Source organism: Aythya fuligula, chromosome 2 (genome assembly GCF_009819795.1).
Source record: "Aythya fuligula isolate bAytFul2 chromosome 2, bAytFul2.pri, whole genome shotgun sequence".
Taxonomy (NCBI): Eukaryota; Metazoa; Chordata; class Aves; order Anseriformes; family Anatidae; genus Aythya; species Aythya fuligula.
Genome location: NC_045560.1, coordinates 51820461 through 51846066, shown reverse-complemented (window position 1 = coordinate 51846066; position 25606 = coordinate 51820461). Strand labels below are relative to the sequence as shown.

Here is a 25606-nt window from a genome sequence, read left to right as displayed (position 1 = left end):
CGCTCTCCTCCTGGAGCTGATTGTCCTTCTGCTGTGGAAGTGCTGCGGTGCTGGGCGCAGGGGCTGAGCAGGGAGGTTTTCCTTGCTGCACTTCATCTGTTGCTGAACAGGTACCTGGGTGATGGAATGTCAAATAGACTGATAAAATTTCTGCTTATTTCAAGGGGAAAATAGTCTGTGCTGTTAAATAAAGCTGTATCACAGAGGTGCCAGTAAGCTGAATTAAGGTGCCATGAGCTTCCTGCCTTTTCCTTAAATTCGCCTGATGCAGTAAAATTGTCTGAAAATAGGCAAAAGCTCAGTTCTGAGCTTCTGTAAACTCCTGAGGAAATGCCTGTGCCTCAGTCTTCCCAGTAAAGTACAGAAGGCAAACTGCCAGCAATAATTGCACGAAGCATAAAGTAAATTTATTTCGCCATAAAAATAAAATTAGAGATTAGCATCTGGGCTTGTTTCTCCCCCTGTTTTTCTGCACCCGCTGCACTCGGATGTATCTGTCCTTCGTATCTGCAGGTGTGGTACCTTTCCTACAGCAGGAAAAGTTCCCGAGCACTTGGTGTCATGTGGCACCACCGTACCTTCTCCTGCTTCTTTGCAGGTGTAAATCACACCTGCAGGATTAGGGAAGGGAATTGCAGAATTTCCCTCCCCTCTTGCACACAAGCTCAGCTCAGAGCCGAAATGTAGCATTGCCACGGCGAGCTGAGCGCAGGCACTCGGGACTTGAAATTACCCCGCTGCTGGGGAGTTTGGATTTTTTTGCTTGTGAAGCAATCACTTTGCTTTTAGACCCACGTTCTTCACATCTGGAGATAAGCAGGAGGAGCAGCGCCTCAGACATCGCCTGCCGGTAGGTGGGCTGCTGCACGAACTGCTATCCTGAAGCAGGTTAAATGGCAAGCGGGGTCTCACCTCTGATGCTTTATCTCCTTCGGTTTGATCTTGTCAGGGCGCAGATGGGAGTTAAAAGCAGCACGGGTATCCAGATGAGAACACGGGGTATGCACTGGCAGGGTGTAAGCAGTCACCTGCAGTTGCATTGAGGCTGGGATGGGAAGTAGGAAGTGCTGTGCTCAAGCTTCCTGTATAAATAAATGCAGCTTTCCCACAGCTACTGCATGCAAGCTGTGGCGTGCTTTTAAGATATAATGGCAGCGTGCTCCTAATAGCAGGGAGGGGATTAGCTATCAGAGTGGCAAAGGGAGCGGGAGGCAAGTCCTGCTGCGGTCCTAAAAAGTGCACAGCTGTCAGAGAGACGGAGGGGAGGAAGGGTGTGCGAGAGAGAGAGATCTGCCTCTGCCTCTGATTGCGAGCTACAGTGGTTGTGACATTATGATTCTTGGGAGCGCTGAAGTGTGAGTGAAGCTATTGAAAAGTCAAACAGCTGGGAGTGAAGACTGCTCTGCTTTCAAGGTATGTTGGAATATAGCTTTCTGCCTCTTTTTTTTTTCCTTAGCAAAAATAATGAAGGAACAGAAAACCGACATTTGCTTGTAGAAGACAGAAAAGGTCTAGCTAGCAGAAAAGGTGAGGAATAGAATGACTGAAGAGCTAGAATAAATATTATTCCTGGTTTGGCTAAAACTGAGCTGTGTGGTGCATAGGACTGAGGCAAAAAGGCAGTCTCGGAGTCTGGACGATTAAAGGCACAGAAAACGAAATAGATGTGAGGTACTGCCCAGGAGGGTGAAATTACTTCTGACCGTGGAACTTTTAAAGGAATATCTCTACGAGGAGGTTGAAAATGCAGCAGTATTAGGACATGTAGCTGTGTGGGAAGCAGTTGCTAAGATGGCACACCGTGTCATATCGGCTGTACCTTACATACAAGAACTCACTTCATGCTGAAGACACATCAGATTAGGTCGGAGGGAGCCCGAGTTTAAAATTCAGGTTTCCTCCTGGTTTAAAGCTGTTCCTTATGTCACAGTATGGTACAGCTGCTGTCAGGAAGGAAAAAATATACTTATCTGTATTTTAATGTACAGGTCTAAACTGTTCAGGGTCTAGGGTTATGTAGTTTAGGTAAACATATACTAAATGTGCAATAGATCTGTTTGCTAGTATGCATTAAGTTTTTCTGTTTCTTTTTCTTTTGCACTAAACAGCAAATAGCATTTCTTAGTATGTTTGTACTGCTTTCTCTTTTCCAGTGGCAGGCTTTCTCAGCACAAAGCTGCTTTGGTAATGAAGATGTTTCACTCAGGCTTATTATAAGGCTCTGTATTTTCTGTAATAAAAAGGCACTCTGCTTCCCAACTCTGTATGGCAATATCAAATATGCTCCTTGTAGAGAGTACTGCAAGTAGTAAAATATTTAGGATAGTTAAGGAAACATTACAGGGTGACTTCCTATCCTCTGTAAAAACAGCGAATGCTTTTAAGAAGTACATTTGAGCAGAGAGAGAGGCTGTGACTGAAATACCCCGGTGCCGCTTTGGAGCTGGCCATGAGCAGGCACAGTAACGTGATCTGTTTTGCTGCCCTCAGCCTGAAGGGCAAGTGGTCTTTGTTAAGGGCAAGCACAGGGGCTGGAATAGCATTAAGTCTGGAAACAGAAGTTTCAAAACCTTGTCCTTAAATATTTTCCAGAACAAATATATTGGCCTGATCCTCCTCCTGTTTAGGGCTTGTCCATGCCTGAAAATGTGAGTGGGTGTATGGGTTGTTGTCACAGCATGAAAGTGGCTGAAGCCCTTCTCACAGGGAGCCTTGGAAAAAATACAGCGCGCTGGAAAGGGGATGGCTGTAGTGATGATCCTGAAAGCACTACTTTATGTTATGGATTAGGGAGGATGTGTTTGCAGAGCATCTAGAGCCGTGGTGAAGTGGGAAGTATTCCTTCAGAAGAAGCTGGAGCTATTCCAGAGCCAAGCCAGGATGATGAGACTCAGACTCCTTTTCTGCCAGGCTTCTTACTGTCTGGTGGGGGTATTTAACACACGGCACTGTTGACTTACATAAGGACATGGAAACCTCCCTACGCTTCATGTAGGAACAGCATTTGGCAACTTGATTGTTTCTGTTCCCCATGTCTCACTGTATCCTGTGCACTCCTCGCCGACAGGCACTCTTCTTCCCTGCATATGGTGACATTTTGGTGATTTTGTCTGTGCAGTGGTGTACTTTGGAGCAGAAGTGAATAATATAAATAGCCAGCGATACGGAGTTGTTCCTCTTTAGCTCAGTTCTTGGATTACACTGTTCTCTAAATGCTGCATAAGCTTTGTAAAAACAAATGAACAATGTGGAAGTGGCTATCTGACCTTTCTCTTCTGTTGGAGGGGGAAAGTATGTACTTGACCTTATTAACATCTTCAGTTTAAAATGCAACTATGGAAAGCAGCAAGTCGCTTTACAGCAGAACAAGCAGCACTAATACTTAACCTGGTTCCCCGTTCATTAGTACACTGGTGATAATATCTGTCATAGGAGCCCTGTGCCTGTAATCTGCTTGGTCCAGATGTTGCAGTGCCTTTTAGTGGTGTGAGCCAGTGAAGGGTATTGCTTGAATGTGTGGTTTAAAGAAACTGCGGCAGACTTGCTGACCCTCTTTGTGAGCGGGGAGTTTTCCTGAATATTTGTGAGACTCCACGATGCTGATAGATCCTACATATCAGATCCATAAATATCTCCTGGGCTGGTAGTATTGTGAAATCTGAGACTGTAATTACAGCTCCAGGCCCATGATCACAAGCACATGTGAACAAAATACCGTGGCGGGCTGCCAGTGTCGCCGTGAACCGAGTCCATCGGACCTCCTGGCACACAGCAGAGGAGACACTGCCTCCAGCTTGGTGAGGCTGGGTCTGCCCTTCTCTTCCACATGCTCACGGAGGATGGGTACAGTTCCCTCCTCTGGCTTCCCCATGCCAAAGGCTGGCCCGGTGTAATGCACTGAACAAATTCCCTTCGTTATACAACACCCAGGAATAACCTTATAATCACTCCACCTCAAAATTAATCTTTTTGCTTGTGAAGGGGAACGCTGAACGAACCCAAAAGGAACAGATCGTAAGGGAAGGACAGCAGTGACACTAAGGTCTGCCTCCATCGTGTTGTATTTCTGCCCAAGCTGAGCTCCGGTGCTCGACTGTGAGCCTTCTAACCTGACAGAGAGAAGTACGGGTCGGAGGGCCATCATACACTGCAAATTTACCCAGTGCTGGACAAATATTTACAGAGGTGCCTGTGCCAAATAGCATTGTGCTGATCAGTAAGAAAATAGTGTTCAGTAATCTTTTTTCTGTCTCGTAAACGTTTTCAACTTGGTGGGAACTGAGTGGGCATTACATTCATGAAGTAGATCATTACTGGCAGATATTAAAATGCTCTTTTAAAAAAATAAAAAAGATAGCATCTCAAATTGTACTTCCTACTGAAGTGGGACTTTTCCAACTCCTCATCTTCCAGGGAGGAGCAGAGGTGCTGAGTGAAGGCTTGATAGCATGACTAGGTTAACTGCATTGCAAACACACTTTCAAATATAAAATGTAGCTGTATAAAATAATATTTTGTTGATGCTGTTTCCTAGATCTCTTTGTATGTGTAGCTGCTTGCACACAATGACATGTGTTCCCCATTTCTGGTTCCTCTTATTCTATTTTAATACAGAAAAGAGGTGGGTTGCCCAAGGTCTGGGTGTTTTTTGCTGTATTTCTAGGGGAATCTGCTCAGGCTCCACAGTAAAATGCATTGTTTAAGCACCCCTATGCTTAAACACAGATTGGAGTCAGATGGTGCTTCGGTTATAAATGCCATCTGATTCTCTGAATGTCCCTAGTGCCCACAAGTGTAGTTTTGGCTTCGGTGGAGTTTGGGCCACACAGCCCTGGGACCTGTGAGCATCCTTGTGCCTCAGGTTTCCCCTGGTTGAGATCTCTGCAGTCCCTGCCAGCACCAGACACAGCAATTTGGGCTGCTGGAGGCTGGCTTTTGCTGCAGAATAGCAAACCTCCCTCAACTGAGGCAGTCTCAGACACACCGTAGCCAAGGGACTGCCTATTAAATTATGTTTGTGTAAAACCTAATGAGAAATTCTGTACCCTTCTGACAGACTTCAAAACCCATAAACAAGGGCAGTTAAGTGAGTCAGGGTGGGACCGAAGCGTGGCTCCAGAACTGGGACTTGATAAGAGTGTGCTTTGATTTTGGTCTGGAGCTGTAACCAGTGAGGAAGATGAAGTCAAGATGTGCTGGTCATGAAAACCTTGGCCAGTGTATTACTGTGCAAAACTCCAGCTTGTGTGTGGGGTTTTGTGCGTGCTAGAGCACATCTCTTGTATGGGGTTTCTTGTTGTAGACACAGCAGTCATGGAGAGTTGTCCTACATGCTTTTTGCCCGATGGAGAGACAAGAGATGCTGATTAAGAGACAGAGTACAGAATTACTTTTTACTGGAAGGGAAAAAAAAACAACGCATTTTACCATCATGCACATCTTCCTCCCCTTTAATTGAGAACATTGCTATTTATTTGTGTCTGTTGCAAGCTTTTCTGGCTTTTGCTTTGCTGCAATAATGAGGAGAGAAGGGCAAATATAAGACACGAGTCATTCAAAGCATGGACGCTGTCTGGGTGTCTAATAGCAGCTTTGATATTCGTGCTAGATTATACCAAATGTTGTATCCCCAGACTTCCAGCAAGTAAATGTGCAGATCTGAGAACCTTTATGTGCTCTGTGTGTCTGCAAAAAGGAAAAAACATTGCAACAGAAGAGCTATCTCCCTGCGTTCAGGGGCTGAAACAGGTCCTTCATGGCCATGTTTACTTGCACTTTTATGTATTATATATTACTGTGGCTTAGAGCAGAATTCCTTGCTCATGAATATATAGCCAGAAATCAGTCAAAATTAAATGCTCTAAAGCCCTGTGTACATAGAAGGAAAAACACATTTCATGACAGCTAGCAAATAGGCTAATCATTTGCATGCAAAGAAAATTCCAGCGTTAACTAGAGGCTGTGACGTGCAGGCTGACACTGGTTACGTCTGAGCTGTAGATGGGAATGATCATGGCTCTGCTTAATTTTGGAAGCATTTGATGGGTGGAGGTGGGGAGAAGACGATGGAAAAATAGCTGGTGTGTTCCCCTGTCCTGTCTTGTCCCCAAAAGGAAAAGTTACAAAGATGTCAGTGGGGAAAACTAGCTGAGCTTGTGGGCTATCTGACGGTGCACTCACTTGAAGCCTCCTCAAGCAGTGGGCTGTTGGCTGATCACTGATCCTGGAGCCTTTCCTGGTGGAGTTTCCCCAGTATAGGGCTAAGATAACATGCACAGGGCCAGCAAGGACTTGCTTGGTGAAGGTTTGCACAACTGAGAGGATGCAATCTTGCACCCTCCTGACCTCTTTGCAGTTGTATCGATGAGTTCGGTGCTGGGGAGTCTCCATCACGCTCTCCAGGGAGGATTTGTGGGAAAGAAAATCATAGCCTTTGCCTGAAGTGGAGTAAAAGTCATATGTATACATATAATTTAGCTGATGCTACTTTAAGGACATGTGTTTTTTGGACTGGTCAGTGTTTTTATTGCAAATACCCAAGTAGCATACATGGCTTGGCCATTTTCAGCCCCCTTGTTGACCTGGCTTCCCACATTTTGACATGATGGGTCAACAAATGAAGGACACAAGCACTTGTGGGGAGAGGAGTAGACAAGGACTTGAGAATACTTACTGTAGTTCTTTTTCCTCATTACTCTTTGAGAGGTGTTGGTTCTTGTGGTCATAATTAAGAGACCAGCCTCCAGAAAGACATCCTTAGAAAGACTTCTGTGAGATCATCATTATAGCAAGGCTATGAGGTCCGTCAGTCCTGTGCTCCAGATGTTCATTTTTCTGAGTGTTCGGGAGGCTTTGGAAGGGCAGCTTCCTTTAATTATTTCTGGTGTCTATGCACACATAAGCAGGCCCACTTGGAGCCCTTGGAAGCACTCCTTTTGGCAGGGCTTTGATTTTATGGCTCGGATCAAGTACAGCGCTCTGCCCTTTCCTCATCTGCGGACCTGGCAGAGGAGTTTAGGGATACAGTTTAGGGATACTAGTTTCATAGCCAGCTGTGAGAAGCGGTGGCAGTTGCTTCAATAAATGCAAGTGTTCGTTTCAAAACAAGCTGCTCATGTCAGGGTCCAAACCTCTGCTCTTGCTTCTTAATGACTCTGTATTATTTCTTACTGAGCTCTAGCACCGTCAGTAGTTATCCACGTCGTTTGTGTAATGCAAAGTGTTACATTAGCTACAGTGACTTCCCCAAGGTCTCATCTTCAGACTTGACTCTCAGCCTTACCCCAGGGTCACCCCTCCCAGCATTCGAAGTCATTGAGACTTGTTTGGATCAAAGGCATTTTTCAATATTTTGCCTTTTTTATCTTGATTACCTTGAACAGCATGTTTTAATAATAATAATGGGCAGCATATTTGACTGAAAGATGAGATAAGGGCAACCTAAACCATTGTACTTGTTAGTTTTATTCACTGAGCAGCCACGCAAAAACTGTTGTAAAAGGAAAATGAACTTGTTCTTTGATTCCTGTTGATGTCAGTCCAAAATTGTGTGAAAGTGCTTCTTGATGCTTGCAGGAAACAGGACCGTAGGACCACAATCTTGCAAGTTTGCAGACTCCTTGGCCTGGCAGAATGAAAGGACAGAGATGTTAAAGGAGATGTTATTGTAAACTCTGAAAAAAATGTTACTCAGATAATCTCTTCTAAAAATAAACAACTAAATGGGTGTTGTTTTCTTCAATATATGGAGTTCAGTTAATTTCTGTAGTATACGGTGTTTTTACAGAAGTCAGTGGAGGATCTCTTTCATTGTTTTGGTCAGCTCGGTTGGTTTTTGGCTTCTGGAAAGTTCTGCATGCTTATCTTGGCAGTAAGAAGTGTTTTGCTGTCACGTTCGAGGCCTGGCTCTGGGTCATGTCTCTGCTTGCCTTCGACTGCTTGCCTTGCAGTTGGGACGCTGCTCTGAAGAAGGAAGCATGAGCAGCCAGAGGAGCCCACTGGCCCAGTTAGTGTCTCCTGAGCAAACAGATCAAGTTGGCCCCTCTGTCAAGTACAGTGCCACCGCTTTCACTTTAACGACGTGAGTTTACAAATACGTTCCAGAAATCCTTGACGCTGGAACAGGCCAATGTCACAAATATGTTCTGAAAATATCCTATCTAAACTACAAACAATCTAGTTCAAGGAGTTAACAGATCCCAAGGTTTTGTTATCTGATTAGCAAAAACAAACATTTTTTTTCTATGTCAAAGGCAAATTGTTACATTTCACTTCCTATTCCTGTTTTGGCTGAGACAGCTAGCTGAGTTATCAACCCACTTGACATCCCAAGGGCTTAATTCCTTTTTACTTACTATGCTGCAGTTACCAAAACCCTTCATGTGATCAAAGAGGAAGACCTATCATTTGCTTTTGCCATTAATGTCACAAAGAGTGGAGTTTTTTTTAGTAGTGGTATATTACCTCTTGTCAACAGGAAGTTAAAAATAAAGTACACCAAACTAGTTAGGATGGAAATTCCTCGTAGCTTAGCATTGGCAGGCATTGCACGGTATCATTAAGAAAAGGGAGTGTTATTTAGATAAGCTTTAGAGTCTAATCTCACCTTGGTAACTAATACTTGAAATTCCAGTTGGTACAATTTTGTTGTTTGGATGTGTTGTGGAAATATTTGGAAATGTTTGATGTCAAAATACACCGGTGCTATCATCTAGCTGCAGTTTGCCAGTTCCACTGCATTTTGTGCTGATAACTTCCTACAGCTCCGTGACTGCCAGGGTGAACATAAAACTTTAGGAGAATCCAGATACTGACCATCTGCAGGACCACACTGCTCGGGCAGAGCAAGCTTGGTTCATCTGGCTCATCCCCAACGTGATGCCCACAGGACCTAATGGGTAGTAGATCTGCTGACATTGACGGAGCTGCATCCTGAGTGTCGGGATGTCCCAGTTCAAGTCCAGTTCCAGCAGAACTGTCTGAAGGTGGTGGCTTCTGTGATACAATGATCTGACGGCTTCCCAGAAAGGCTCCCGTCTGTCCTCATGGAGTCAGTCAGTACTGCTGTGCTGTGGCTGCTGTCAGTGCTGAGGAGAGATGAAGACCCTGCTTGGATTGTGCACTGCAGTTTAGCATCAGGGTGCATTGTTTCTGTTTCAGTCTTTATAAGTGTTTGGAAAATGCTTTTCCTAGCTGCCTATCAGCTAGGAGTAGCAGTGATTATTTCACTGTTAGCTGTTGGATTCCCTTTTCTTGGACTCCTCAGCTTTTTAGGAATGGAAGGGGGAAAAGCCCACGTTTTTCCCCCTACCTTATTCTAAAGCAGCATTACAAGAAAACACAAAGAATTCCCAGAAGTGCAATGAATCACATATATTTTGGAAAAAAATAGAGGTTTGTTATATTCAGTTAATATCCACAATCATCTTACAAAAGAATTCCCTGAGGACATACCAATATAGGGTTGCTAAAAGTTACAGTGAAAAACTGTTCTAAAATCTCCAAGTTATTCTTACCTTACAGTTTTACAGTAGAGTATTACAGTAGAGATGCAGTGTTACCCCAAAAAATATGCCCACGAAGAGTTGTGGAGTGTCATGATTTACAAGTGCCCTAATGACGGTTTGATTTATTAAAATGATTTGATATTACTGGGTTCATGTGGGATTTGGGAAGCTGTTTGACGTGTGCTTTAGTCGTCCTAAAATGCTGGTATAAAAATACCTGGCAGGAAGCTGGATGATATTCTTAATTAATGCACTCTGTCCCTTACTTTTTTTGTTGTGTGTCTGTGCAAGAGGCTTCCTGATTACTACATTCCTTTCCAAAATATTTTATATATTTATTTCTTGGTTGCTAGCATGATATGCAAATACTCCAAAAACAAGTGAGAGAAATTGCCTTCAATGTGTTCTCATGTACCAGACAGCACGTTTACTTCAACTGCTGGTTCTTTAAAGATGTTTTCTTAAAATACAATTTTTACAGTGCATGAAGTATTACACATCTATTTTTCTTAAGCTCTGCTCAAACAGAACAGATATAATTTCTGATACTTCAGCTTGGTGGCATATTATGGTAGTCCAAAAATGGCTTTTCCTTAGACATGTAATCAAGTCATCGGCTTGCTTGCATAAGGCACAGGTGTAATACAGTAATCCTGAATATATTAACATTGATTTTAAATTAGACATTTCATTCATGGTTGCTTTTTTGGACAGCAGAATTTCGAACAATCTAAGTACTTGTTTAACTTGTTAATAATCCCATCTTAATAAAGCAAAATACCTAGGCTTTGATACACGGGAACACTTAAGCATATGATTAAGTGTCCTCCTTGAAGATGAAGGCTTTCCTGAACGGGAGTTTTAATCACATGTTTTACAGCCTTACCAAACCAGTACTTCGTAAGTAATGCCGTATGGACGAGATTGGCAGCTCTGTGTAGGCAGTGCATATCAAAAGAAGAAATTAATGCATTGTGGGTTAGTGGCGAGTCTAATAGACCACAGGAATAATAGCTGGCTTGAGTCACACCAATACCTTGTGCAGAACCGTTGAGTTTATAAAACCTGCCTTAAACATGGATTTTGAAGAACAGCACAAGAGGGATGTGGGGCTGTTAGAGCAGGTCCAGAGGAGGTCCAGAAGATGCTCAGAGGGCTGGAGCACCTGTCCTGTGAAGAAAGGCTGAGGGAGCTGGGGCTGTTCAGCCTGCAGAATTGAAGGCTCTGGGGAGACCTCACTGCAGCTTCTCAGTACTTCAAGGGGGCTTATAAAAAAGATGGAGAGCAACTTTTTGCTTTGGCAGATAATGATAGGATGAGGGGAAATGGCTTTAAACTAAAAAAATAAAACCCCATCCCTGAAGGTGCCCAAGGCCAGGTTGGATGGGGCTTTGGGCAGCCTGGTCTGGTGGGAGGTGTCCCTGCCCGTGGCAGGGGGTTGGCACTGGGTAGTCTTTAAGGTCTTTAAAGTCCCTTCCAACCCAAGCCTTTCTTTGATTTGAATAACATTGTCTTGAGAGAACTGGGACAGCTAAGGAGTTGTAACCAAAGCTGGTAAAGAGGATAGAGTTTTGTTGAAGCTGATCTTACAAACACATAGGTTTCTGACGTCTGCCTTCACGTGTCCTAATTTCACAGCTGGGTTTTTATCTGCTGTGATCTTACCCCATTACCTTAATACCACTCTGTTATATTTTTGACATATTTCTATAATTACTCTTTTTCCCCAAGGGCCTGATTTTTAGGATTGCTTTTGCACACTTGTATTTTTCAGGAATTACTATTATTATTTAGGAGGAGAACCTTAGTTACAGGAAACAACCAAATGCTGAGTTAACAACGTCAAAACAGGTTTTTATGTGGCATTGAGGTAATTTTGTAATGGGTGGAGTAGTTCAAAAATCTCTAGGGCATGAGAAACAATTACAGCACTTGCAGGTTCTTCTTTGCAAGTTCTTCTTTAGCAAAGCTTGGTGATTACCTGGTACGCTAAATGGGAACTTCGGGCAGGTGCTGTCAGTACGTTCATTCTGATACTGAAAGTTTTTTTTTTTTTTTTGTAAAATGGGAAGGTGCTATGTTATGTGTTAGGGCAGTACATGACCATAAGCCTAATCCCAGACCTCTTCATGATCCCATGTTCATGCAGGTCCATGCCTGGGTGCTGGTCGATCGTAAGCCATGGGAGGATGCTGGGGTAGAGGGGACATGAGGGCTTACCCTGTCCCACAGGACGGGCCACCTGCCCAAAAAACACATGAAGGGCCCTTTTTATCCTGTGAGTGTTTCTTGGAGTAGTTTGTACATTTTTGTACATTTCTTGACTCCCTTTAAACTCAGCGTTGAGCTAAAAGCGTAGAACTACTAACTCCAGCAGAATTGTTTGTAAACAGGAGGCTCGACGTGGCTTCTCTAAGAACCCTGTTGTTATTGGATGCAGCGTGGGAGAAATGAAAGGATGACTTATGGTGCTGAATGTAATCCATTCATTCTCCTCCAGCATCAGCGCAGAAGGCTTTCATGATTTTATGTGATGTTTCTAAGAGGTGAAAGTCACACCCAGACACATTTTTTTTTTAAGCTAAATACAGTGAGTTGATTGCAGGCACACAGACAATGTCCTTCTGATGTTGCAGCTTAGCAGACTGCCTGGCTTGTTTGCTCTGTCACATACACAGAGCAACTTTTGTTCCTTGAGCCCAGTAATCTGGGTTTGAGGCACCTGGGCAGGCTTAAGCGAGCCTTTGTATGACCGTGACAAGGATGTTACCTTACAGTGCGTGCTCACAGGGGAAAGTTTCAGCCCTCGCTTGCATCGATTTTTAACACCTCTGTGGAGCTGTGCTGGCTTGACCTTGGCTGGCTGCCCGACGCCCACCCAGCTGTGCTCTCACTCCCCCTCCTCAACAGGACACGGGGGGACGTCAGAGGGAAAACTCAACGGGTTAAGGTAAAGGCAAGGAGATCGCTTGCCAGGTACCAGCACAGGCAAAACAGACTCTACTCGGGGAAGATTAGTTTCTTGGCAATTAGAATAGATTTGGATGGTGAAAAACTGACCCCCAAATTAACACAACACCTCCCCAGCCTCCCATTTTTCCTAGGCTCAACTTCAGGCCTTCATTCCCAGATCCCCTGCCTCTTCCCACAAATGGTACAAGGGTTGGGGAATGGAGGTGTTATGGCCAGCCCGTACCAGCTCCTCCCTCCCCATGGTTTCCCCTGCTCCTGCGTGGACTCTCTGCAAGCTGCAGCCCTTCAGGACAAACCTGGTGTGGTCCTCGTCACAAGCTGCAGGGAAATTCCTGCTCCACGGTGGTCTTTCCAGGGGCTGTAGGGGAATCTCTGCTCCAGTGCCTGGAGTGCCTCTTCTCTTTCCTTCTCCTCTGACCTCGGTGCTTACTGGGTTGCTTCTCATGCTTTTTTTAACCTTCTGCAATACACACTTGAGGGCGCAATTTGAAATGTCTATCCTGAAGATGTGTGAGGAGAACACCTTGATGGGATCTAATGGTATAGACCCTGGACAACCTTCCCAGGGGAGATGTGTCTGCAGAGTCTGCCCTGGCTCTTGATCTGGAGGCCACAAAACGTGATAAATGCTATAATCTGTTCTGCTCCATACCCACAGGAGTAAACATAGCCAATTCAGCATACTGTGGTGGTTAATAGTTTCCACTTCAGGAAATACCGATCTAAATCTTGTTAATATCAAGATTTGCAATGGTACCTGTCCAGGAGTAGGTAAAGTGGATATTTGCTGTAGTGAAGTAGTTTTCAAAGCCAGATGCTGGTGGTCTGTGGTGTCAGGAGGCCCTGAAGGCAGACGAGTTCTGTACACTTTCCTCCTGTGCTTTTGCTGTGGTGTTTTTCTTACTTTGCTCAAACCCTCCACCGGTTTTGTGTTAGTGTTTCTGTTTTTACTTATCCTCCTGCCCCTCTTGAGTCCCTTCTCACTCACTTTGAGCGTGCCTGTATGTTTTCTTGCTTATGGAAGGCGTTGAGACATTTCAGTTCTATGTGGAAGCTTTGTCACCTCCGTAAGGCGTAGCAAAAGTGCCTGCAGGCTGCTGAAGGAAGCAGCAGGGTGGACGGGTCAGCAAACTGTGCTCCTGGTGACTGTGCAGTTTACCCCCTCCTAGCACTGACCCCATCCAGCTCACTCGCATTCGTTCAGGCTTTCTCATCATGCCTTATCCTAGAGCACTGACACCACTAGCGTCAGAGCCGGGGAAGGATGAATGTCCCCAACAGGTCCTCTTCCTTATAAGCCTTGCAGCACACAATTTGCGGAAATACATCCCATTTCCTGGAAATTCCATATCATGTAAAAGGAACACGGTCTGCGTGTGTGTGCATGTGAGTACGTTGGCTGACAGATGCAAGTAAAAAGACTTGCATCTTGGGCCCTTAGACAGGAGTGTTTGTGCTGACTGGGGCCAGTTTGGCCAGTTTGACCCAGTTTGACTGATTTATGCTGGTACAGAATTTAGTCTAATGTGTTCCTCCGGGTTTGAGCATCCCTGAGATGTGTGTATCCTTGTGCTACAACATCTCATGCAACCTTTGTTGTTGTTCAGTGGAGGATTTTGTGAGAAATTATGTGCTGTATTTGGGTTTCCATGAGGCATATATTGCTTTATATGGGATTCTGTCATAATTGGGGTATCTGTGTGTGTGAGTATGAAAAAGAAGAAAAGGAAGATCTCAGTGCTTACAGATGTATCCTGCCTATATGAGGTTCCTTTTTTTTAGGTCATTTTTACTAGCACCATCAGATATGGAATACTGTCCTCTTTGTCCCCAACTCGTTCTTCAGTGATTCCCTCTTCCCCTGCAGGACGCATACATCCAAGATGTTTTGTTTTCAGCCTAAACTCTTGGCAACTTGTAATTAAAGTAGGAATTTTAATCCACTATAAAGAGAGCTAATGGATGTATAATTAACTAATGACAGTCGGTGGGACTAGGCCAGGCAAAGTGAAAGCCATAAAAATTTGGAGCGGATGAGTTGGAAGTTCACAGCTGCTCCGCAGTAGATAAAAAAGGCAGTTCTGCCAGGGGGAGTAAAGTTGAGGAGATGGCTTGAGAGCTCGGGAGAGGACAATGGACCTTGACGTGTTGGGAAAGGAGTAGAAGGACGTCTGGACGCCTACCTGAGCAGCCTGCTCTAGGGAACCTGCTTTGGCAGGGGGTTGGACCCGATGAGCTCTTGAGGTCCCTTCCAACCCCTGCTGTGTTTCCCCGGCCCAGTTTCTCTCCCCACTGGCTGGGGCTATCCCTCTCCACGACCATTAACTCTTCTCCCTGAGTGCTTTCCTTGGCGCTGGCAGCACTAGTAGCTATTCCGGTGGGCAGAAGCAGAGACCAGTGGGTTGGGTTGCTCCAGGAAAAGGAGCAGGCCATGCACCCTCTCCCTCTTTGATGGACAGGTTGTCAGGTACTAACAGGGTGGCTTTACCTGTGCCAGCCTGACCTGGAGAAGTGCTTATGGACAAGCCAGCTCCTCAGGGGGCATGGCGAGAGCGCTGCCTGTGGTAGCCATGGTGCCTCCTCTGTGTGCTGTGCCCACAGCTGTGGTCACGGCTGCTTTTTTTTTTTTTTTTTGCTGAACCCCACTGGGGTGAATGAGGTTGTGGTGAGGTGAGGTGGCCCAGCCTGCACTGGGGGCAGGATTCTCTGGTCGGCCAGGTTCGTGTGGTGCTGTCTGCTGGGGGTGCACTGCTCATGGAGCTGAGTAGCTTACCCCTACGGATGCAGCTGATGTTGAAAAGCATACCTGAGTAAACGCGTTATAATCCTGCTAAATATTGAGATCATGTCTAGCATGTTCTAAATAACAGGTAGTTCTTGATCTGCCGCAGCGTTTCCAGTGACTCACTCCCTTTTTCCCCCTGTTGCAGTAATTACAGAAGAGTGTTGCAGTTTCTGACTCAGAGGGAGGCTTCGCTCCAAGGCTCCTGGCCATGCGGGCGGCCCAGCTCAGCAGCCGTATGGGGGGAGTCGTGGGGGTCTGCATGGCAGCCGGCGGGGACTGAGCCAAGAATAATGCAGGCGTGGCATATGTTTTGAACAAGAGATAGCAAGCCATTAATGGGAGAATTTGCTTTGGGTTAGCCGCAAGGAAGTTGGTTGCTGGAATCTTGGCTGTGACTTTTGTGTCTCTCAGACTGGGTGCTTAAAGGAAAGACATGCAAAGGGACAGGTGACAGGTCTTGATCCCCTGCCGTTTTCACAGTCCTGTAGCCTCTGTTTGTAATGAGGCCTTTTAGATTTAGACGTGCTGTGCTCTCGCTTTGTGCTGGTGCAAGTGGCTGTGTGCAGCTGGCCACCGTGTCTCTCCTTAAAAGAAATGTGTGGGAAGGTCCTCTTGGCATCAGCAAAGTATATTCAGAAGCAAGTCTGGAATTCAGGCCATGTTTCTTGGAGATGGCGATAGATTTTCCTGTGCCCTAAATACTGCACCAAAACCCACTGTCTATTTTGAGGTGAACAAAATCTGCAAACTTGCTCACTGTTATTTCAGTTTAAGCATGAGATCATTTTCTTTAATTTCTCTTTCAGTGTAAGTGGGTAAGAATGGGGATCTTGATTTTTTTTTAATGGTTATGGTGCAGTGTTTTCAAATGCTTAGGTCAGAGAACATTATATATATGAGCTTGTTATCTCGACGTATAATGGAATCAGATTCCAATCCATTGCTCCTTCTCAAGGGATAAACATTTCTTCACCAAGCACTGGTGTGACACAATGTGTGGTAGAAACATGACTATTTTGAGTATCCCTATGTCAAAGTGCTAGTGCACTTAGTTTACGGTTCACAAACCTCGTTTATATGCCTAAGAACCCTGTGATGTAGATTGAAGAGTTGGATGCCAGGGAGCGGGATACCAAAAAGCCACAGACCTGAGCAGGCAGCTGTCCACCATAGTCAAGGGAATTCAGAAAGAACTATCCATGAAGCACTCTTACTTCTTTGGGTTTAAGTTTCAGCCCTGTATCACGTAGGACATGCAATGTGAAAGGCTTTCCTGGGCTTAGATGCCTTTGCTACCCGTCTTGGTAGGGACTGCTAGCTCACTGTCTCAGTGACAACTCAAAGAGAAGGTGCAGTTCATGGTACCTGCCGCTTATATTAGAGGCTAAATGTTTGAAGTGCTCGCCTATGGAGTGGGAGTCTGTACTTGCAGTCGTCTTGCACTGCCCAGGAGAGCCCCCAGGTCAAATGGAAGGTGGGAGTGGAGCTGAAACTGTGTGGGTGCATCAGTGACTGCAGGATTCACAGGGACGGGAGGTGTATGGCTCTGAAACTCCTTTGAGGGAGCAAAGTGACGTGTACATATGTGTACATATACAAGCATTTTTTCAAACATAGAATTCATTGTCCCAAGTCAGATCCCTGATCCTAGGACTTTGGTGAGGGCTTTGAATGGTGTTCTGTTGCATACAACATAGATAATATCTCATCTATGTGATTTTTATTTTATTTTTTTAAATTTGATGATAAGTGGCCTGACTGATGTGTTTCATGCCAATGAGGTAAATATTCACTGAGAATGCAATCCAGTTCATGCCTTTTGGGAAGCTGAGCTCTCAAGCATCTTCTTGGTAAATTTTGATCATCCTGAAGCACGAGACTGGCACTGAGATGCTGAAGTGGTACATTTGGGTGTGCGGGGGCTTTTATGGATCCGAGCTGTAAATTCTTAGATCAGTGAGAAGTGAATATGTGGCCTGTGGGATGTTTCAGCTGTTGATTTCTCTTTTCAGGCAGAGTGGACAATTGGTGAGAGGATGGGCTCTGCTGGGAAGGCCTGCCCCCTCACCATGGCAGCTGACAAGTCAGAAGCTGGAGACTTGGCTCTGGAGCCGCTGCTCACTTGCAAGCTATGTCTCTGTGAATATTCCCTGGATAAGATGACCACTCTTCAGGAATGCAGCTGCATCTTTTGTACATCGGTAAGATCTAGCAGCACGTTTAGGTTACAGTAATGGGGGATAGACAGAGCTGTGAGATAGGGTTGCTTGGGATTGCTTGAAGGATGTTATCAACATTGATATAGGATGCTTTCCTAAAGAACATTTGATATTAGTCTATCTTGCCTTATCTAGAGACTTATCTGCCATTCGGTTTTTGATAATGTGTAACTCTAAGAGATATTTACATAGCAAATAATAATAAATTATAGCATTAAATAGGGAAAATATGCATTTTAAGACTGTTAGAGAACATACGCCATCTATATACAGTCTCAGCGTTTATTTTTTCTTAAGCGAAATCTTGAAATGTCATAGAATGACTGTGAGATTTTGTTAGGTTTTGTTTCCCTGTTATTTTCTGAGTAGTTAGAGGCCTTTTTTTTTTTTTTTTTTTTAAGTCTTGTATGTATTTTTCAAGGGCAATCAGAAAATCTAAACAAAAATTAACCTTGGCCTATTGAACCTTTGTCTCTGCAGTCTACGCTGCAGAGAAATTGCCCAGGTCATGCATTGCCTATAGTTGTCAGTGAGGACTTTCTATCTTGCAAATTCAGATCAAATAAAGCTGCTGGAAGTGATAAAGGCTGAGGTTGAGTGAGCTCATGAAAGCCCTACAGATATTAGTGCTCTTCTGGTTTCTTTGTCAGCATGGGAAAATGAACCCAGACTCTCTGGCAATAGTGACTGATGTACTTGACTAACAGATATTGGAAGTAGGTCAGAAGCCAGTGTACAGAGCGTTTTTTTGTTTTGTTTTGCTTTTTTAAAAATTCCAGAATAAACATTACATATATGTGTTTTTTTTTTTTTTTTTTTTAACAACTTGTGGATGAGCATCAAACAAGTACTTTTAAGTTTTGTACTTTTAAGTTTTGTGCTTGATTGTTTGAACTCATGGAAAAAATGAGATATTTGTCAAGCCTGCTTGAGTCAGAGTATCCTCATTTACACTGAGTTAAGGGCAGCTTAAGAGGGACAAGAATGTAGTTATGTGTTTCAAGAAAGTAGCGTAAGATTGGTTAATGGCATTTTCAACCTGAACTTCATGTAGTGTCTTTTCCTTGCTGACTTCCACAAAACATTTCCACTCTTTAGTTTGTAACGTAGGTTTTAAGAGAACATGCCTAACAGGTAGATACGAAGGATACAACTTCAGATTTAAAAATTTGGAAACGTGGATTCATTTAAAGTGGTCCCACTCTTCTCCAAGAATTCAATGACTGATTTAGTATCATTCATAGCACATGACTCTGACTTCAGTGTTAGCTGGGCAGAGCAATTCCTTTCCCCCTGGGGAAGGGAGGACTGCTGAGGACTGTGCCGGGCAGAGCTGTGCTCTCCAATCTGCCAGGGCCCTGGCTAAAGGGAGATGTCAGCGATGTCTGTGTGTGGTTGTGGTCCTGTGTACGGCCCTTACCTGACCAGCAGCATCATGAGCATCTGCTCTGAGCTTGGCTCTCTAGTGCCACTGCAAAAAATTGGGAAGTGCAGTCATGGGTGCTTTGCATCTGTGCATCTTTGCTGCCTTTGTCTAAGGCTAGAGCCAGCCTTGGGTGAGTACTGAACGCAGCTGGGAGAAGTCTTTCAACAAGCTCTATTTATCTCAGTGTGCCTAATATGCCTCGGTTGTGCTTATGCTCTGTGTCTACCCTTTGGCTGTTGTTGCCTGCTTACCTCTGTCTTTCACGGTCACTTCTCACTTGTCCTGCAAGCGCCTTGCCTGGCTGTGATATCAGGGGCAGGTAAGGAACAGCTCCTTTCTCACCAGGCTGTCTGTGAGGAGAGGCTGCCATCTCCTTATTTCTGCGGCTGCCAGTGTGAAAGGTTGGACAGGGGCTGAGTCACTGCTTGCAGAGTGCTCTGCACTTTCCTGCTCCCTTTCCTGTTGCTCACCACGTGTGCTGAGATGGAAACAAATACGAGCAGGGCTGGCAGCAGCACAGCTTTCTACACGTCTTTGCTCCCTGTGGTCCCTCTGTGCCCACGACGAAGCTCAGTTCTACCTACTGCTGCTGTGGCGTGGGCTCAGGAAGGCTCCTCTGGAGATCAAGGGTCTCAAAAAGCACTGAGACGTTTTGTGGTGGTTATAAAGAGAAAGGGAGTTATAAGGCACTTCTTTTAAAGGTGAGATATGTAACAGAGGAAGGTTGATTGGTACCTGTAGCACAGGTCTGAATGGTAATCTGTCTCAGCACCCTCCCAATATGCTTCTGTGCTGATGCATCACAAACACATGGATCTTCCATCCTGTAACAAAGAGGGCTCTGCAAACTTTTAACCTGCCTAAATGCTTTTCCATCTCAAACCCAGAGCAGTTTCTGGGAAGCTAAGTTGCACCGATACCTTTAGGCAGCCTCCAAAGAGCAGTGGCAGAAGCACCTCACCACAGAGTGCCTCGGTGCCAGGGCTTGCACTGGGCATTGCTCAGGGCAGAACCTGCAGTTAACTGCTCTGGTATGCAACACCATAACTTTCTTCCCACCCATGATAAGGCTCTTAGATACCTTCATGCTGCCTTTAAGACAGAGATTGCAGTGAGAATGTCAACCTTGAGCTATGGGATCAAGCCCATATTAGTTTTTGAGCTAGCAATGCTTTCAGCTTGCATAGCTTATTCTTATCTTTTATCACTAAGGTTAATTCTATAGATTCAAGAGCAGTATTACATTTGAAATTTAATAGAAAAGGACTTGGCATGGGCATAGTGTATTCTAAGTTAAAGCCACTGGTTTGGCTAACTTTTTGTTCTATTACATGTGTGAGGCCTTTTTACATGACAGCTGTAATGATGCTTCTCTGTGACTCTTTTTTACTACAGCATTTTTAGCTGTGGAAATAACTGGAAATTGTTACTGTTTAGGCATGTGCAGGGGGAGATCATATCTCCTTTTCATTCAGATTGTATACAGCTGTGTTTTCAGCTTAAGATACTCACCTTATATATCTCCTAAAAGCTGCATTCTAGCCAAAGTAAGTAAACTCTGTTTAAGAAGGTGTATGCTTGAATTTTGGTGGAAAGTTGCTGTTAAGACAGGAGCTTTTCAACTACTACAGAGTTTTACTCTGTCTGTTCAGAGAAGGAATAGCAGATGGCTTTGTGGAACACGCTTGATGTCTTATTTGGTAGCCCAGTCAGGTCTGAAGAGTCATCAACCTTGTATTTCTCCACATTTGCTGTGGTTGGCATAAGACTCCACTGAGATGTGAGATGAAGCACACATTTACACATCCCAAGAATTTGGAAATGGCTGCAATGCACATCATGGCTTGGGTTCGATGTGTTTGGTTTATATTAGTTTCAAATGAAAGACTGATCTCTGAAGAGGGCTGGGCAGGGAAATGGTGAGGTATATTTTCTCTGCAAAACTTTTGTTGACTGTACTTCATGTGACTCTGGTCATTGACTATATCCATAAAACCTTTGCAGTGATGTACAGTATTGTAAATGAAAATATGTATAGATATTCAACAATATATGTTGCTTGTACCACATGGTTTTATGCTACTTGTCCCATTCAGAAAAGGGGGGTAGGGAGTGTCTTGTCTGTTCCCTATGCTGTTTATCTTGTTTTTTTTTCATCTCTCCAGTCATCATTCACACATATTTGGCAAGATGTCCTTCTTATCTGCAGTACCTTGTGCTTGCTTTGTCTTGCAACCTCTTTGTCCTTGGATGGCACACACATGTGCCTCTACACAGGTGGTCACACTGCTCATATATATATATATAAAATGATTATATTCCATGTCTGGCTAAGCCATCAGAGTGTTAAGAAATATGGTATTTTAGTGCACTTCTCTCTGGGTCCAAAGCAAACTAATATTTATTATACCCTGATTAATACACTTACAAAGTTTTATTTTGCCTTACTTGGGCAAACATCAGGAGTGCTCTGCGGGGTTACTTACTGTTAACAACATTGCTGTTAAGGAGAACATGGTTTGGGGGGTCCTTTAAATGTGTGAGCATGCTGGTATCGTCTTTTTCCCCCACACCAGTTCTGCTTGGTTTTGCCTTTGCTCTTTTTCCCCCCACTTTCTGGGCATTTCAGGTGCCTGACATGAGCCAGGCGAGCAATCACTCACTATAGCGGCGCTGCTATTTACGTCAAGCAGCAGCTTTTATCCATCTTGTGTGTTGTTTACTGGAATAGGGTTTGAGATGCAAAAAACAACATACAACAAACTCTGAACACAAAAGATACTTCTATGTCTTTGCTCCTGTGTTGTCAGCACATGTTTATGCAGGACCAGCATGAATCACCCTTCATTTTTTTTTCCAAGCAAATTCTTTGTTAGGTCTTGTATTTCTGAGAAGCATGTGAGGTAACTGAGTTACAAAACATACAAAACAAATACTGTGATGATCACCTGTTTGTTATTTTGGTCCACAGAACCCAGTCTAAGTGAGATTAAACTTCCTGCAACCTTAAAAGGAGAAGTCAACGTGCAACGTTGAATAGGAGCACAGGTAGCTTCTGCCTTGAGTATTCTACAAGTAGAAAGTGATCCCGTGGTGTTTGGGAGAACAAGATTTTCTGCTCTAGCTATGTGTGACAGCAAGGCCAGGGCTGTAGGCATGGGCAAAAAAGGTTTTTTTCCTGCTGTTGACAGCCTAGTGCCCTGGGCAGCTCTTGCCTGCCTGGTGAGGAAGCTGCAGCCTGTGAAAGAGGAGCTTGCGTGCTGCTGCCAGCTATTTTTGCTAGAGGGGAAGGGAAAACCCTTCCACAGAAACAGGAGTTTCTGTTGTGCTTGGCCAGCAAGACGCTCTAAGGCTCCTCTGCTTTCCTTGTGCCTTTCAGGAGCAGCTGTGCGCTGCCCTACTTCCTTCTTCGGGTGGCCAAATATTGACATTCTGTCCTTAGTACTGTGCAGTCTTTGGCTGCTTGTGCAGGGGAGAGTTGGAGAACTGTAGACAAACTGATGTGAAGGATCAGCATCAGCAAAAAGCATTTGAAGGAAAGCCGCAGAGCTGAGGAGATTGAGCAGATCAAAGACAAGGGGAAGGCAGATGACAAAGAGCGTGGGATGTCTGCGAAATAAAGCAAATATGCACAAATACTACAGTGAAAGACTACTTAGTAAAACTTAGGAGTAAGGGAAAATTTGGATTTGCCTTTGTCTAGCAAACTCTGGGTTTTAATCTCTCTTCTGTTTCTTTCTGCTAATTTTCATGAGGAGATTTCTTGATCCTCTCTTCCACCTCTTTTCTCCATCCTAGGAGACATCTGTATGTGCTCGTGGCTGCACCAGAACACTCTGTTCTCCTTTTCCTAAATAGCCCTTGTGCTGCGATGCCCCACTTACTTTATGTAAGCTCACCTCAGACTGTTTTCTGTTTCCACCCACAGGTAGAAACCTGTCAAATTTTGACGTTTCAGATTTTTTTTTTCCCCCCAGCTTGACATTTGAAATGTTGCAGAATAGCTTTGTTTTAAAGTTATAAAAAAGAAAATTCCCACGCCTGCTAAGAGCGGTACTGAACACGTAGCAATTTTATAGTAATTTAGAGGGTTTGAAAACTTCTCACATGCATTTCTAGTCATTTTTAGTTTTGTGGTGCCATTTCATGGCAAAGATTGCCAGGAACCTACCCTGACTTTTCTGAAAGGCATCCATCATGTGCAGGGCCATGTGTAAATTGGTTTTAGACTGTGCACCTGAGCAGCTTCTAGCACCATTGGATGTAGATCTGTTGAGACAAAGCTGACAGATTTCTCAGTCTTCCTTAAAAGATCCCCTAAAAATCCTGGCTTGGGGAGCAGCAAGAGGCCACTTATTCTAGTCCACTGTCATCTTTCCTTGTTGATATTTTCACTTGGTCATAACAAAGGAAGATGCTTGTTAGTCATGTTTCTCCTCCCCATCTACTCAGCTACAATTTGTCATCTGAGGCTAAGGGAATTTTTTCACTTTCTTTCAAGCATCTTCCTCCTTAAGGCTTTTGTGTGGTCTGATCTTTTATCCATTTAAAGGTAACTTCATTTATCACTGCATCTGGTCCTTAGCAGTTAAAATACAGATCAGGCAATACAAGTACATGTTTTATTGGTGTGCTTTTGTTGTTCTTTTAAAAAACCTTTTTTTTTTTTTTGGGTTGGAAAAGCCCCACATTTTTCTTCAGGCAAAGTGCAGATACCTCCAAGCTAATCGACAGTAGGCTTAATTCGTCTGGTTTTAAGACCTGCTGGGAAATGCTTGACACATTCCAGGAGTTCAGTTACTACACATTGAATGATGCAGATCTGCCATAACTGCTGGGTACTGTTCCCTATTTCGATTTTTTTTTTTTTTTACATTTAATTGAGTACACAATTGATTAATTATTGAGTGGATCTGGCAGCCACTGGAGTGAAAATGTAGTGTTCTGACAAGTTACTAATACTACATATAAAACTTCACAGCTACTACCTTGTGATGTGTATGCACTGAAGAGCAGGGAATATTTGTAAATAAGAAAGTAATGAGAGCCGTGTCTTACATAATAAAAAGTACATGAACACTACAGAGAACTGAAGTGAAAACTAAACTTAATCTGTTCTGGATCGTAAGACAGAGAGGCACGTGGCATCTGGAATGCCAATCAAAAAGTTGTCTTCTCTCCATATGTAGTCTGTTTATTTCAACCCTCAGATTTTGAGTTTGTGAAAGGCTAGGGCTAAAAAAATAAACACTGAAAAAAAATGACCCCAAACTCAATACAGTTTTGAGGACTTTGAGAAAGAGATTTAACGTTTTAATGTGGATATTAAAATGTGGGCCTGAGGTTTTCTTAAATTTTCTGAAATGGAAATTGTCTTCAAGTTACACACTAGGAAGAAAGACTTTCTTCTTTGGCAGAATACTTTAAATCATATTTTGTTTAATGTAGATCATACCCTAGGAGTGGTTGGGAAATAGTGTGGACCTGTTTTTTTCCCCTAATTTCCACAGTTATCATGTTTAATTAAAGAAAGATACCCTTACTTGTTCTGGATCAACTGCTACACAGTGGTCAGTCAGCAGCACTACCTGTAGCACTTGACAGGAAAATAGGCCAGCTCCTTCAGTTTCCTCCTTTTTTCCTAGCCAGCCCTCCACCTCTCTTGAATATTACCTGTTCAAATTTGCTGTATCACATTTGTAGATTCCTTTTATGCTTTCACATCCAAAACTATGAGGCTGAATTTAGGGAGCTGAAGAGCAGGGTAATGGAATATGTCAAAGTACTTGGAAAGGCATCATGTAGGAATGACTGGGATCCATCTTTTCTCTCTGGTATAGAGATGACCTGAAAATGCCTTTGACCAGAAGCATAAGATTTCCCAGGGAGAAGGATATAATGCCTTTGTTACATCATTACCCAGCAACATAATAGCAAAATTATACTTTGAACTCATTCTTAAGTTGAAATGCAGAACTGTTATGGTCCTTCTGCAGATTAAAGATGTTGCCAAACCAAACAGACTTCCTTTTTTTTTTTTTTTTTTGGGTCAGCATATTAAAAATCCCCGCCATACAATACGATTTGGGAAAAGAGGGAGAAAAAAAGTTGAAGTTAGTGCAGTGTGTCCAAGAAGTGCTTAAATGAAGAATCCGTGAGTAGTCTGAACAGAATTTTCAGTTCCTGGAGTTCACAGCTGACCATAGCAAACACTCTTGAAAAATACAGGAAGTGTTTATTACTGAAAAAAGGATTTGTTGTTACTCATTTGTGCATTGCTGGGTTGGGATTTTCAGTGCTTTTTTTAAAGAGTCTTCTTTCACGTTGCAACTTACACTTTTAACAAAGCTTTAGCTCCAGGAGAGGAATGTGTACTTGGGTATATGCAAATATTTGCCTAAATCGTAACCTCTTTTACAAGTCCTGTAAACCAAAAATAAATGCATATATATTGCATGTACTATGAGAATATGATCCGAATACTTTACAGGCCTTAACTTATTAGATACTCATGAGTAGCATTTTCTGAAGTAGGTAAAGAGACACCTGTCTTTATTAAACAGCAGAAGGTGATGGCTTGAAAGACAAAAACATGTTATTGTCAAAAACAAATTGTTGACCCCGAATGCATAGAAAGAAAATTATTTGAAGAAAAAGTCTCATTATGCATTTTGAATCTCAGGTAGAAGAAAAAAAT

The 25606-nt window shown here is 43.6% G+C and overlaps 1 protein-coding gene across 2 annotated transcripts in view; it reads left to right on the top strand.

Annotated features, from left to right (window-relative positions):
- The first annotated feature begins 893 nt into the window (after positions 1 to 893).
- Positions 894 to 25606, top strand: part of RNF144B (ring finger protein 144B) — a 49014-nt gene continuing 24301 nt past the window's right edge. The window contains exons 1-2 of one of the 2 annotated variants that reach the window (XM_032182037.1): positions 894 to 1413; positions 17281 to 17465. In XM_032182037.1, the coding sequence (XP_032037928.1) occupies positions 17301 to 17465 (165 nt within the window). In that variant the 5' untranslated portion in view covers positions 894 to 1413; positions 17281 to 17300. Of the gene's footprint in view, positions 1414 to 17276; positions 17466 to 25606 lie in introns of both variants that reach the window. The other variant, XM_032182036.1, reaches the window with a different exon arrangement.